Source organism: Teleopsis dalmanni, chromosome 2, assembly GCF_002237135.1.
Source record: "Teleopsis dalmanni isolate 2A chromosome 2, ASM223713v2, whole genome shotgun sequence".
In the NCBI taxonomy this organism is placed as follows: Eukaryota; Metazoa; Arthropoda; class Insecta; order Diptera; family Diopsidae; genus Teleopsis; species Teleopsis dalmanni.
In genome coordinates, this window is record NC_051847.1 from 115,053,739 (window position 1) to 115,069,637 (window position 15,899).

At 30.8% G+C, this 15,899-nt stretch overlaps 4 protein-coding genes across 4 annotated transcripts; 1 reads left to right on the plus strand and 3 right to left on the minus strand.

Annotated features, from left to right (window-relative positions):
* Positions 1 to 1,134: 1,134 nt before the first annotated feature.
* On the minus strand, positions 1,135 to 3,386 carry LOC119685199. The gene is made up of 4 exons (XM_038099430.1): positions 3,263 to 3,386; positions 3,012 to 3,206; positions 1,937 to 2,945; positions 1,135 to 1,879 (listed from the first exon to the last, which is right to left on the minus strand). Exons 1-4 carry the CDS (start codon positions 3,338 to 3,340, stop codon positions 1,767 to 1,769), a joined length of 1,395 nt encoding a protein of 464 aa, XP_037955358.1. The 5' UTR covers positions 3,341 to 3,386; the 3' UTR covers positions 1,135 to 1,766.
* Positions 3,387 to 7,479: 4,093 nt separating this feature from the next.
* On the minus strand, positions 7,480 to 9,097 carry LOC119685201 (abasic site processing protein HMCES). The gene is made up of 3 exons (XM_038099432.1): positions 8,980 to 9,097; positions 8,182 to 8,893; positions 7,480 to 8,125 (listed from the first exon to the last, which is right to left on the minus strand). The coding sequence occupies exons 1-3, from the start codon at positions 8,997 to 8,999 to the stop codon at positions 7,712 to 7,714; spliced, it is 1,146 nt and encodes a 381-aa protein (XP_037955360.1). The 5' UTR covers positions 9,000 to 9,097; the 3' UTR covers positions 7,480 to 7,711.
* Positions 9,098 to 9,325: 228 nt separating this feature from the next.
* Positions 9,326 to 9,888, plus strand: LOC119685211 (splicing factor 3B subunit 5). Its single transcript, XM_038099444.1, has 2 exons — positions 9,326 to 9,655; positions 9,762 to 9,888. The coding sequence occupies exon 1, from the start codon at positions 9,372 to 9,374 to the stop codon at positions 9,633 to 9,635; it is 264 nt and encodes an 87-aa protein (XP_037955372.1). The 5' UTR covers positions 9,326 to 9,371; the 3' UTR covers positions 9,636 to 9,655; positions 9,762 to 9,888.
* Positions 9,889 to 12,173: 2,285 nt separating this feature from the next.
* On the minus strand, positions 12,174 to 14,754 carry LOC119685195 (aryl hydrocarbon receptor nuclear translocator homolog). Its single transcript, XM_038099422.1, has 2 exons — positions 14,606 to 14,754; positions 12,174 to 14,525 (listed from the first exon to the last, which is right to left on the minus strand). Exon 2 carries the CDS (start codon positions 14,390 to 14,392, stop codon positions 12,476 to 12,478), a length of 1,917 nt encoding a protein of 638 aa, XP_037955350.1. The 5' UTR covers positions 14,393 to 14,525; positions 14,606 to 14,754; the 3' UTR covers positions 12,174 to 12,475.
* Between the last annotated feature and the right edge of the window lie 1,145 nt (positions 14,755 to 15,899).

The window sequence follows — 15,899 nt, forward strand, 5'->3', positions numbered from 1 at the left end:
TTTCTATGCTAAATAAAAAGTTTTAATAAACATAATATTAAAAGCCAAACATTTTAAACTAATAATACGATATAGTATTAATTATTTTAATAAAAAAAATTATACATTCTTATAGAAATTAGGATTATGTGAAAATGCAGTTTTATGATATTGAGATTTTTCTTATTAACGTTTCTTCGTGTTTTATATAATATGTGCTGCAGTACCTTATATAGCGATTAACACTGCAAATGAGATTATATCTCACAAAATTTGTTTATTAAGACATAGAATTTGTTACTCACTTTTAACTCGCTTGATATGGCACATTTTATAATATATACATGTCTTTCGTTTCAAAGTGCATGTGTTTCGTTTTCGGGAGGAGATTATTTGGTTCAAAAAACGGAAAAATGTACCCAAAAGGTGGACGGGCAAGGTACGATTTCCCAGCATAAAACCAGAAAAAAATGTAAATCCACTCAAATACTAAAAGTTATATTTAGTATTTTTATTCAATCATTGTGGAGTTTAAAAAAATTGAGGTCATTTTTCGGATAAAATCAGTTATTACTTCACAAAATTTGTTTGGACAAATACCATATATGTACATTTGTCATTGGTTTCATTCATTATGAAATATTGAACCCTTCTCCCATATGGATAGGGGCAGGGTGTCATTTCATATGTCTCATAGCCTCCATATATGATTCGATTTTTAACATTAATCAATGTACAGTGTGTCGTGGCAAAGTCCACATGATAAAAGCTAATCAAAAATCATCAATACTTTAAAAATGATTCATTCAAATATCGTAAGTTAATTTGTATGTTAATTTTTAATACAATATATATCCTTTAATTGAATGACTGGTATTTATTTTAATTAGTCTTTGATGTATTCGCAACTCATAGTATTTCAAAAAATATATTATTTAAATATTTATTTTCCTGCGACAATAATTATATTTTAAATAGATAATGGGGTATAGTGAGGAAGTTTTCAAATTCAAAAATTTTGAATTTCTTACTCAAATAACCATACAGATTTTACGGATATCGTAAAACATATATCATCGGCATAAAATTAAAAAAATTTGATTTTAAATATTTCATTTATTTCAATTTTTTTTTCATTTTTCGTGTATTAATATATTTTCTAAGAATGAATTTTTTCTTTTATTATGTTCATTTTTCTACAATCGGACTTCAAATTGAATTTGTTTGGGCGTATGCGTAGAATATAGTTAAAAACTACAGGTAGCTTATCCGAAGCTGATTTCATATAGTCATTTTACATTTAGTTAAGTTCAGTAGCGTGCCATCTACTGGTACAGTGATAGCACGTCATCTAGTGTCATCTAGTTCCTAATGTTGTTAATACTTAATTATTATTATAGACTTGATTTTATATTCATACATCAAAGACAGTTTGACTATGCAGTACTCTCTACATGACAGAGTAAACTTATGTTTACTTATGTATGTCGAAATGTATTATTCGCACAATTTAAATTAATTTATGTATGTTTTTAAAAGGATTGGAGATCATTTAATATATAATAATATATATGTATACCTATCAGGAAAATTTTATCAGGTGAGAAATCTATAAAGCGTACTAAAGCGTGACTTAGAAACTATTGTATTTGCACTATACTTTATAACAACCATTTAACCCGAACTTGTTCTAGTTCATAAATTGGAACATTGAACAAATATATAAAAAAGTTAAATAAATTAATACCAGCGCAAACAATATAATAATACCAATACAATTATATTAATTACTCATCAATGGGGTAAATTCGCACTTCCATATTATTTAAAAAATCAATTGATGTCACTTTCACATATTCGCAGAAGAAATTTTCAATAACTTCCTTAACAAATTGCTCACCTAAATATATAAAATACATAAAAATTGTATAGATATAACAAAAATAAATAAACTTACTAGGATATTGATTTTCCATGATTATACTTTTTGCAATTTTTTTAGCTAATTTCTTAAATAGAAAACGATTAGCTATTAAACCATCTTTATATGGCTTCATTAAATGTTGTACGATCCAACCAGAAATTCGTAGTATGCAGCTATTAATCAAAACATCATCTAATTCTATTGAAGGACTATGTACTGTAAATTCATCATCGCTGTCTTCTCCAAACAAAGATCTAAATTTACATTTTATTAAGTCATGCCAACGAAGATCTTTATCAATTAGTCGATTAAGACATTCATGTAAACGAAGTCTTTGCATAAACAGTTCACAAGGCCAAGGACTTTGACTTAAATCTTTTGCCATCTCTTGATTTAATGCTAGCCGTTTATTTGATTCACTTATTGATACAGCATAATTAGATTCCATATTGGTTTCAATATATGTTGGCGAGATATCACTTTTACTATTACTATCTTCTATATTCGGTAATTTGGAATTTTCAATTTCATTAAGTATATTACTAACAAGTGGGTCTACTTCAACGTTTGGATGAATACCAAATAACTGATCAAATTCTGTAGCATCTTCATAAAATAGTTTAGATAGTTCTGCATCAATTTCATCTACCTCAATTTCGGACTTATTTAAGTTGCAAGACGCTTCAGGATTTATACTTTTGGAATATGCTAAATTTGTAGTTGCATCTGCCTTTAAATTGCTCCGAAATTTTTTATATTTTATCCGTGATTTAACGTTAGAATTTTTAAATAGTTTTAATCTTTTTCTTTTATATATTTCATTGCTATCACCATATTCATATATCTGCTTGTTTTCGCAGAGTGAGTTTAACGTATTTAATTTATCAGGTGAATGAATTGTCTCCAAATCGTAATTTTCAATATTGAAATTTTCAGTCTGTGTGCCGGTATTTACAAATTTTATATTTCCTATATTTTCAATTTCAGATTGTAACGTTTTCTCCAAACGGCACTGCTGTGTTGATCGACGCACTTCTGCTATCTATAACACAAATGAGTAATAATTGGTTAATAAAATAATATCTGATAAATAACTATTTTTATTTACTATTTTCAGCATTTTCCTTTGGTAGATTTGTGTCATCATGCATGATTTAATAGCTTTTTTTTCCAACAATTCTGCACAGTTATGTATATGTTCCTTAAATTTAGTCTCGTTGAGCGTTAAGTCGTGTGAGACTCGCCACATTTTTGCATTTGCAATTAACTGTTGTTCCAGAAAGTTTAAGTACTGGTTCCGAACCTACAATACAATAGTTTTATTGTAATATATGGAAAGTATTATAAAATATGTAGTACCATTTCAGATAACCTGATAAAAACTGTTGCAGAGTCACCTGCTACTTCCAGTTCATCACTAGATTCTGTAGAATTCATATTAATTTAGTAGAAGACCATCTGACAAAAGTTTTAAATTTGTATACCTTCCCACTGTGAAAACAGCTGAATAAGTAAGAAAAAAATGTACCTGCTTTTTAAAGAAAAATAGGGATGTTATATTTAATATAAAAACTGAAAAATTATTTGTGTCGGAGACAATACCTCCGACATAAATAAATTTAAAAATAAAAAGTTACACTCGTATGTTAACTCGGTATGTTAAAAGGTTTTTAACATACTTTAAAAAATTAATGTTGAAATTAAAAGTTCAGAGCATTTTGTGGATCCAATAGCAGGATTGAGCAGTCTAATTTAGACATCTAGTCGCCTTGTTATTATTGTTGTAGCTTGCAGAGATCTCTGTAGCAGGAGACATGAAAGGAATTACAAAATACAAATACTATGGTACGGTAAAGCAATGGCGGAGTTAGACTAACTCTTCACGTCGGCGACATCAGAATTGCGTGGCCCCCATTACAACCCAGTTGTAAAAGTAAATAAGTTACATTCACTAATACGATAAAGCATGATTGAAAATTTTATTGCTAATCAAATTAAAATAAACACAAATTAAAATAAATGAATTTTCCTACTTTTAGCCTCAATCAATTTTTTTTAAATTATATCATAATTTGCGCCAGCTGCTATTTTGGCTTCAGTTTATAGAGTTTCCAATGGAGATAGTCTCTCTTGGATCATCATACTTTTCTAGTACGTCTTAATCAATTTTAACTTTGAGAAGCTTCTTTCCGTCGAAGCTATACTGACTGGAACTGTGAACATGAATCTAATTACTATATAAACATTCGGGAATACTTCGAATATAGTTAATGCCATTATCAAACCAAATTGTTCAAAATATTTATTAAGTGCTTACTATCCACAGTCGGTTACTTTTTGCGAGGCCGTAGGCGGTCGCAGACATCGCTGACCCCTAGCGACACCACTGCGGTAAAGAATAGGAAGGGTATAAGTGAGAAGAAGAGATGTTGTTTGGGATACAAAATGGATGAGGGATGTGTTGATTTTAATTCAAACTAGCTCTGTAGAGACAGAGGAATCTTTAATCTTCAATGGATCGGAGTCAATGATCAGTAGCGCTCAGATTAGTGTATACATTGGGACATAAAAACAGATGTACGACACCTATTGGTTATTGATGTATCTAAGTGTAAAAAGTAACTGTTTAGCACAGGGCTATTGAAAGCACGGCGCACGGTCCATATGCGGTCCGCGAATAATACATATGCAGCCCGTGCCACGTTTCTGAAAAATAAAAAAAATTACGCAAATTTTCCCTTAATATATTTTGGTGAAATTACATTATTTTATTTTTATGGTATCCCAAAATTATTACAGTATTTGTATTTTTCTCCAAGACAATCATTGACGTATATACTTCTTTCTGCGGCCTTCCAATTTGGTTTAGTTCATAGTTATAACTTGACCAGAATTTAATCAGGACAGTTTTTACTGAACAAGGAAGGCGTCATTCTTAGTAATTTCAGGTGCAAGCGTTTTAAGAGATTTGTTGCTGTACAACCGTGGTTTCGAAGAGAATGATACATTTTTCCGGACTGCTGTTAACCTATATTTATATTTTATCTTACTGATGTTGGCTTCATTACTCATTTGGTTCATACTGCAACAGTACAGGTGGCAGTTCTTTTGCTTTGCATTTATCAATACTTACTTACACTTTGCGCTCATAAGGTCGACTTTGGTAAAAAGTATTGAAGGTTTAAAATGTGCTCTCACAAAGATATTTCAAGTGCTTTTTTTAAAATCCTTGTTGACAGGAGCAATGTGAATGCAATATCTGGTTTAGAACCAGTACCAACTTTAACTACTGGAGAAAAGTAGAGAAATTGGCTTAAAGGTTCATCTATCATCGGTTTGCCTGTCTTCAACCGTGAGGTTGTACAAGTTTTTCATTTATAAAAGATAATGATAAAAGTTGATGGAAGTGCTTACAATGTCAGTCAGTATTAGAGGCTAATATTTCCGAGATGCTTGAGAATGAGCTTTGAAATGCAATCGGCCTTTAAAGTTTAGAAAGCCTTGACTTGTTTGATCATTGTCATTTATTACGATGATGATCATACATCATTTTACTAATATCCCTATTCATGGTGGCTATGCGAGGATTGGAAACAAGGATTCGATAGAATGAATAGTGACTGTAATAAAAGTCTTATGTGCGTAACTAAGGAAGTTACACACATGAAAGTATGTGTATCTAGTAACTATAAAAGCTAATGCTATTGGATTTTACCCTAGTTGGTGTGTCTCATTTAGTTTACCAAATCTTGACTTATATGTGAAGATGTAGATGTTTAAGTCTATCACTTACAAATAATTGGTGTTAGACAAGAGAAAGTAAGCTGACAATGCGATTTTAAGTCCTGTAGCAAGAGACCAATTTTATATCCAGCATTCCTTGAGGGTTCTTACGGAAAAACCTGAGTAAAGAGAAAAAGTTGTTTAGATAAAAAAGTTTAATTTCTTATTGTGTAGCAACTGCAATATTTTGCGAGATCATAAATGCCGCAATTTCCTTGCCGCACAGCTTTCCTTTTAGGCAATTGTTAAGTTTTGTATGAAATTTATTATAAAAATCAATTGTATCAATTATTATTGTATTAATTATATGTATACATAAGTACTTTAAATTAGCTTCTTATGTTGTTTTTGTTGTTGGTTTTATTTGTGTTATCAAATATTTTTAGCAATGTTGCTGGCTCTCACAACTAAATATTCGCACGCTATCAGCGTGCCAGACGTAACATGATCATCTTCACACGCCACTGTGCAAGGTTGATAGGCATTATGTTCATTTTCTTTTATCGTGTGTTCGTTGTAAGTTGCAGCAATAGGCAAGCCGCTGCGACAATTCTGTTGTTCCCACAGGTGCAATATGAGTTGGTGCATGGCTTCAGTGATAACACATTTAAGTCACCAAATTTGTGAAGCAGGTTGATATATGGCAAAGTACATATACCAGCTTGCTGGCTGCATTAAATAGTATAAGCATAGGTAATGCACATATTTCCCACGAGTGCCCTTGGCCTTGAATGTTCAAAGTCCATCGGATAACAAATCGTGGGAACTAGGTGCATTTCCTCCTTTACCATAAGCTTAGTGTTAAGAATTTTGTATAAAAGCACAACATTTTTCAATAAACATTTAATTCAATTTCAAAAACCTGAATTCAACCAAGTGTTTTCTTTTGGTTTAAGTGCCTAAAAGAACCTTGATCAAAGTCGGTTTATGTGCCGAATTTGAAAATCAATAAATAATAAAATAAATAAATAAATACCTATATATATATTTACATATATATATAGCTATTTATAAATTACGTAACTGGTTCATGTGCCGGATTGCGTAAGTGAATTACTAAGCTGGTTAAAGTGCCGGATTAGTGAATCCGTATCAGACTAGGTACGGAGGATAACATAACGTGTAAAAGCTAAGCTGGTTCAAGTGCCGGATTAGCTAAAATCTGTATCAAACTAGATATAGCTCATAACAGCAATTATAGTTGGGTTGGGTTATATTCCAGTCATTAGAAGCAATATGGCCAAAGCCTATTTCTTGGAGAGAAAAACAAATATATTTGAACAATTGTCAAAAAAATAACTACTGCTGAGCTATGTTTGGGTGTCAGATTTGACGAGTGACTCCGGAATGTAATCTCGGTCGCTCCCATTTCAATATCGATCAATTTTATAATTTTATTCGTATTTTCACCTATTCGTTCACATCAAGAATTAACCTCTTCTTCTGAGATTAATAAATAAAATTGCTAGCATCATTAAACAAGTTCATTATCTTATTTAAAGTAGTTATATAATATAAATAGATACATGATATGAAAACACAACTGGAAAATACAATATAAAAAAGATTTCACAATAGATCGTTCGTTTATTGGACCGATAACTGAAATCTTTTTATGCAATTCTCAAAAATAATAAATGAAACATGTTTACTATCTACACATTACTTCCTTTTCTTATTGTCATTATTCATTAAAAAAAAAGTAGAAAATAAACAAACTTGAATATAGAAATTTTCTGATCCGTATTAAATACCGTATTAAACAAAGATTTATTATATACCGTTGTGATGATCTCATCAAATCTTATGTTAACTGTTTGACAACAGAAATTTAAGATATATATATTCTTTTACGGATGACTGGATGGTATAAACTATATTAAAATTAAATACTTTTATTTATACTTTTATATAATACGGTATACTGTACCGCGTGTATCATACAAATTATTTTAACTTAAATTAGTAAAAAAAAATTTAAGTTTAAACTTAACTTAGTATTATTTTTGACATTATGAAATTTTTTTATTTGTTGTTTTCCGCTTTGGCTGAGTTCTCATCGCACACTTCTTTTTTTTCATCATCGGTGAATAAATCGACTTTCGTTAAAGTTTTCTTGTAATCCGAAAATTTTTGTCGTTTAGGCATTTGAATTTCTTTACCTTCATCTTCCGAATCATTTGATTCCTTTTCTTCATTTTCACTTGCTAAACAATCTTCGCGTCTTTTGCGAACATTAAGCCAAGAAAGTAATGTTTTATTACTAGATGGAGTAGGCAATTTTTGTTTCTGAGCTAAATCAATAGGTTTGTTACATTGATCAGATTTATTTCGCGAGTTATTAACTAAATTGGATACTTGATACCAAATAATTTCCTTAGCTGGTTGAAGTGTGTTCAGCGCCTGCTCGTCTGTTACACGCTTGAAATCTAACCAGTCCTAAAATAAAAATATTAATTTATTCTCTCAAACAACTAAATATTTTTATTACATACATTTATTTGCTGTTCATTTTCTAATATAGCGGGCATACGGTGATGCATCCAATTAAATTTACTTGAAGATTCAAAAGTAATTACGCTGTAACTATAAATTTTATCGCCATTATCGTCCTCCCATACATCAAAAAGTCCAGCCATTTTTAGTAGGTTTATATTTTCTATCCAAGTAGTTTTGTCATATATGATAATACCTTCCTTCTGTGGCATGTGAATTAAAAAAGCAGCACGCTCTGAAGGTTTTGTAGTTTTTGTTGTTTGCCATTCGTAGAAACCTTCACACAGAACGACACAACGTTGGCCACGCCGAAAAGGACCTCTATAAAGTTTAGAACTTAACATGTGTTCTAATCTACAATTGTTCGTAGAGAGCCCATGCTTGCGGTAATCACCTTTATGCCAAAAGGGTATCATACCCCACATCATCGGCACAAGGACACGAGACTGATAGTCGCCATTGTTATCTTCTGAGAAGTGATCTGTGGACACAAGTACTGGCGTTATATCTGTCGGCGCTACATTGTATGAAGAAATGAATTTTCTCCCACAATTAAACTCTGGACGCCATTCTGGAGACAGATAACTTGAGTCAGTTTCTTTTATCTGCTTTGTGTTTGCTTCTTGCTCTTTAGTTTTACAGTTAGTTTTATCAACTGACTTCGTTGTTTTGTACTTACACGCACAAATTATTTGATTAGGATCCAAAGTTCTGAAAATGTATTTTAAATAATCAGTTGAAAAATTTCGTTAGAAATTGTTAAAAACACAATTAATAATAATAAACTTCATATTTACAAGCAAGTTCTCCCACACATCTTCACTCCAAATCGAACCAATTGCCGGCAATTATTAAACTGGTACAAACATATCAAAATATACTTCACTAGATGTAGAAGTTTTATATATAAATGTTTATATATAATACATATTTTTATGTTTAAAAATTGTTGTGAATATAGTAATAAAATAGAATATAGTAATAAAAAAGAAAATAATAAGCTAAAGTCAATTTTCTAATATGACTTATACAAATTTAATATAATTCTAATATCTTCGAATTTATTAACTACAATCTATTGTGATTATGATGCGTTAAAAAATGTTATTGTGAATATATTACACATATGTAGATATTCTATGTTTGACAGTAAACATCATTAGAGTAAAGCATTTCTGTTTACAACATAATGGGTGAAAGATATATTCATAATATTCATAGTCAGTTGGAACATCTACAAAGTAAATATATCGGTACTGGACATGCGGATACAACAAAATATGAGTGGCTAACGAATCAGCATCGAGACTCTTTGGCATCTTATATGGGACACTACGATATGTTAAACTACTATGCGATTGTTGAGAACGAATCCAAGGCTCGAATTCGTTTTAATTTAATGGAACATATGCTTCAACCATGTGGACCCCCGCCAGAAAAACCGGAGGAATAGATAATATATAATTTACCAATGTATGTTAAATCAAATAAAAAAATATTAAACACAAATAACGCAGGCGTATGTATATACATACGTATTTAAGATTTGACTATAGCCAAATTGTTTTTTTTGTTATAGCTGTCCAAACCAGATGCGATCGCAGGCCAATACAAATCACTGTATAGATTAGGGGGCTGAAGAAACAAATACATTGTTCATAGTTGTTTTTGACAAAAATAAAAATGCAGTTATAATGTGAAATTTAGTTTTATTAATTTATCAATTTGAATTCATTTATTTGGTATACCACACAAATAAAATAATAAAGTTTTACCAGTACTCCAAAAGGAAGTTTGCTTAATTGTACTAGATTAAAAATATTACGCGGGCCGCACAAACATTGGTCGCGGGCCGTGCTTTGGACAGCCCTGGCTTAGATAATTGTAATGTTCATGTGGATACATGAGAGGCTGAATTTTTTGGTAAACGGACTAGTGTCACTTTCAAGAATTAGTGTTACTTTCAAGTTTATGATTGCTGTTAAAACGTATGATAATTAAAAGCAATATAACGATAGTTTATATAAATGTACTAGCAGTTTAGGATATTAATTAACAGCAAACTGTTTAAAAAAAGATTCCAGTTTACTAATATTGCTTATCCATAAGGTCAAATGGAGAAAAAATAAATTGAATATGTGATAGAAGGGCTACGCATTTTTCATCTTAATGCATAGATATAGTTTTAAAAATGTATGTTAGAAAATTGCACTACACTATGATAAGATATAGCAAGCACTTGCAAATGTTTCGACAAACATTTAATACTTTAGTATCGAATAAATCTGAAGATTTTTTATTACTGAGTTTTTTCCATTCTGATTGAAATTTTACAGGAGATTATGTGTTTGATACGAAGATCCATCTGACATGGACGTCTCAGAAATCAAAAATTAGCAAAAATTTCAAACTTATCCTTATCAGACCTGAACTTTTCACTACTACTATTTTTAATTGCAATACTTCTTAAATTTAGTCATTTTAAGAACTTTGTCGCCTAACATATGTATACTATTTTCTTTGTCTTTAATAGTACTAAACGATCTCAGATATTTACTAGTTTTTTTTATACTCATTAATACATTCTTTGACTGGTTTGAATTTTTAATTAAACAGTTAAAACAGTTAAAACCTAAAACAAGTCCTTTAAACAAATTTAGCTTCGTAGTTTTTCTTTTTATTTTAAGTAATTATCATTTAACATAATTGCAATAAAAAAACTGGCTAATGCCAATGTATTTTTTTTGCCTTCCAAAATTGTTGTTCTATACATCAGCATTCTCGGCATTCTCATAACGTGTCCAATCCATCTCAAGCGAAGCGACTGCGAACTTTACAGCATCTTCACCGTTATAAAATTGCAGTTTCTCTGTGCGTTCGCGCGCCGACGATGTTGTATACATATATGTATATACATACATACCAGAATCAAATTATATCTTTTCATTAATAGAGCAAGGAAAACATTTTTCTTTTTCGAAATCAATTTAGATCTACTATTATTTAAAAACACAAGTAAAACACATTACAATTATTTGTAATAATAACGGAATAAATTATTAAACTACAGAAAAGTGATTGTACTTCACAGTAAAAAAATGCTAAACGTTGTTATTGTTTCAACTCGCAAGGACGTATATAGCAGGAAACATGAAAAAATACAAAGACGAGTGCATTGGTTAGAATGGAGTGTGAGCTAATAAAAAATGATTTGTATGGGAACTTGTCAGTTTCCACTTGGCCATAAATAAATATGTATAGTTCAAATTTGTTTATGCATATGAACGGGAAAACAGATGGACGCCAAAGCTAAATATTCTCAGTAAGTCGTTACCAAGTCCTTACATTGAAAACATTATACAGCAATTTCCTTCGAACACTTTAAAGCATATTGGGATTCAGCGCTGTTAGCTAGCAATTTTGCTCGTTTTTGATGCTGTCCTTTATTAAATTGTTCTTGACTTGGGATGCCAATGTTTCTGACACATGCCTTAAGATAAGCATAAAAATGTAATGTATTAAAAAAATGTTTTATTAAAGCTAAAATTTATTTTCTAAAATTACAATTTGTGTAAATACATCCTTAATATGTCGTAGAATGCTTAATATTAGGCGCAATAAAAAATTTGTTGTGCAATTTGATAACTAATACTATATACGAGATCTATAGTTCATAAATCGTTAGATTCTTTTAACTATAAATAAATGCAAATGCAATATGATAATAACTGTTTAAAATTAGACGAACCCATTAATCCATTTGATACATGTATTTGTTTAAGTGTAATAATAATATGACAAAAAATAAATATAAAATTGTTGCTGAATCAACATTTTATGTGTTTGTTGATGTACAAATTACCTCAATGACAATTGTATACTATTGCCATTGCAGTTTTAGTAATTATTACAAAATAAACAAAAAAATAAAGTACAATAAGCGAAAATAATACATATATTTTTTAAATGATTCTTTCAGAATTTTATAACATATTTTAACCTTGTGCATTTATATATCGTTTCAACAATTTACATCACAAAACTGCTTAATATATAAACATTTTTATATAATTTTAGAACAGAACGTGACAATAAATTGTTTTCCAATATCGGCAATTAAAGTGTTTGAATATACATACACTTTTAACAAAAATATAATTTTTGCACGATTAATGTTTAAATGTATCAAATGTGGATACCAATAATATATAAAAATATTTATAAAAAAATTTTCTTGAGAAATGAATTTATGATTATTGCTCCCCTTAACTTATAAAATGTTGCACAATAAAATTATTCGAATGGGGCATTAAACATATTTATGTTTAAATCCTCAAAAGTAGCGGGGCCACTTTGATCAAGCATTTGTAACATTTCAGAAAACTCTTGACCCTGAGGTTGTCCATGCACGTGTGTAGTATGTGGATGCCCATGTGATGGATGACCACTTGCGTTACCAAGTCCAGCTTGCGGTGTCTGTGCTGCATTTTGCCAATCCCACATTCCGGGTGCATTTGCAGGTGGTTGAGTGGTTCCATGATAATTTGTTTGTCTGGCAGAATTACCAGCGCTAAGTTGTGTATATGTAGGTCCACTAGGCGAACGTGCTGGACTCGTTTGATTATATTGATAACCTTCAGTGACGGGTTGTTGCTGTCGTAAAGATGTCCAAGTAGGTGTTGCTGGTGTAGGTGATGTATTTGCTTTAGGTATTTTAGCTAAATGCGATGTGTTTGGAGATGGTCCACCAGCATTAGTACCATATCCTAATGGTGAATGAGTTGCATCATAATTATATGTAACTGGGTTTTGAGCTGAAGCTGGGCGTTGTATATTATTTGATTGTTGTTGTGTCGCCATCGCTGTTTGTGTTTGTATATGTGCACCTATCATGCCATGTGTATTAAACATATTTGCTTCAGTAGCAGAAACTGCTGGTGTAACATCACGTCTCGTTTGCAACGTATAATCTACACCAGGTGCTACATAAACATGCTCAGACTGGTCTGGAGTATTTGTTTCATGACCAGTGGAATGCATAGTTTTACCTGAACTGTTAGTGCAAACAATATACTCCACTTCGTCGGTATAAGGATTTAAAAAAGCATAAGCTTGTGTGCGTAACCAAATAAATTCACCACTTTTGGCACGTGCGCGATACATCAAGGAAAACATTTGTCCTTTTTGTTTAAGTACTTGATCGAAACTCTCCTTCATGTGACTTTGATCTTCAGGGTGAAAAAAATCATAGCAAATTTTCCCAAGTAAGTCAGTTGGTGTGTAACCCAGAATATTGAGTACACGTTGATCTACAAAAGTGAATTTTCCATCCATTGCATGACGTGTTATAAATTCAGATTGATTGTTAGAGCCTGACATATCAGTGGAAGCTGTAGATGTAACCTGTAGACGGCCAATTGCTACCAGACAGCAATGTGAAGCATGCATATCATCATCAACAGGACGTTCCATATGGACGCCTGGAAACATATCAGTTGGGGGCCAGTTTTTTATATAACCAGTGCAATGTACTACAGCATAATTAGTACCATCACGTGAAGGGCCTAATGAATTGCGTTGCTTAAGACGGTTTAAATGACCGGCCACCATTGATTCAGGATTAACATTGCCAACGCGCATCCGGCATATAAATCCACGGCGTGCTCCCATCGTTAATCGCATTGATGATTGATGACCTTCTTTTTTAACAGTTCCAGTTTTCAAATCTAAAATACGACCTGTGTTTTGATTTTCCTGCGTAGATAATTGTTCGCGAATTTTTTCGCGATCATCTGGATGTATGTGATCGTACATGCTTGTACCATACCAATCGCTTTGAGTGTAATTTAATACTGGAGTTACTGAGTCTGAAACATATATTATACGTCCAGAATCGCACGAAACCACAAAAAGAAATCCATCTGCTGCTTCCAATATTAAATGTTTCAATTCCTGATCGGTAAGAAAAGAAGGTTTGTAAGTTCCATCACTGCTTGTGTTTCCAGTGCCACGTAGGGCTTTCATATGAGCAACCGCCATACGTAATATTGTCAATTTATCAGGCTTCCGTGCTAAAGCACTGCAAGTTGGCACCATATCTGATAACTCAGTAATATAAGCAGTCATTTTATTTCGACGTCGTCGTTCAATTTCGCAATGATTTTCCCTACTAGCGAATCGCTCTTTGTCTTGTATATTTGCTTCATCCATGACTAAAATTTATAATCGCAATTCTTATTTGGGTTGCTTTCGTTTACTTCTACTGCTAAGCGTAAATATTGTTGTTGTTGTTTTCTCTATTGCTCTTTTTTGCTGGTACAAGTTTTCGAGGGTGTTTATGTGGCTACGTAAGAAAATTATAAAATTCAATTTCTAGTATTTTATTTTATGCTCATCTAACATATTTAATACAATTTAACTTACGTTTTATGTAAAGTAATTATAAATTAATAGTATCAACTTAAATTTTCCGAAATTATAGAGTTATTTTTACCACTTTTCTGAAGCAGGTAGCAAGACGTCTTTTTATGTGTTTACTATAGATACGCTACGACTGTACTGTAGTACATTACAGAGTTGTATTACTTTACGTTTGAGAAAATGTTTGACAAACATATATTTAATTACCAGAATATGTTATATGTTATTTTTTTTAATATTAAAGAAAACAACGTTTGTTTAATTCAATATAATAGCGTTTTCGAGCTACACTTTTAGTGCAATTTTTGTTTTGGATTGGTAAATCTGTATAACTTTCGAAATAAATGTATAACACTTGAAATTAATTTATAACACTCTTGAAATTTTGCCAGAGTAGCAAGATTACCCTGAAATAAACAGCTCTTTTTATATGACGCCTAATAAATTGTGATTCGATTCGATATATGCATTTATGAAAAATATAAGTATCTACTAAGCAATTACTTTAAAAAGATTCTATTAGGCAATAAAATATAACAGTTCTAGAGTAAATGTATGTTCAATCCAGATTTACCAATCGAAAACGCCATAAGTTTATGCTTTGAATTAATGACTGCTAAATTACCAAATTACATTATGTACATTTGTGTACATTTATATAATTTTATTAACTTAATCTATGCAATTTATATACTAGTGATAAATCTTACAAATATATAATGAAAATTTAAATCAGGTTTAGTTTCTAAAAAAATTCTATACTACTCCATTTGTAGTAAAATTACAATTGAATCTTAATTTGTATAAAAACACATAAAACTTGAGATTAAGTAATTCCCTATAATACAAACTAAAAATTGCTGCTTTTGTCTGTATTTTGATTTAGAGATAAAATTATTATTAGCTATGTATATATGACTTTAGCAAAGCGGTTCGAAAGTGTAAAACTACAATTATTTCTGCTTTGTGAATAAGCTAGGACTATACAAACGCAAATAAGAATAAGAATCCATATCAAAATGACAATCAATATAGAAATTAATTAATTAATTTATATGACCAATTCATTAATAATTAATTATTAATTCAGCTTTCAAACTATGTGTTTTGCATTTTGCATTGTGTATATACATATATATACAAGATCTTAAATATGTATATTAATATATAATGGTTGTTTATCTAATGTTAATCGCATTAAATATTTCGCAGTAGCAGTAGCAAGTAATGTTCAATTTTTTTAAAATGTTTGATGAAGCAATTATTTGATGTATACAGTCCCATGCAGCATGTATGC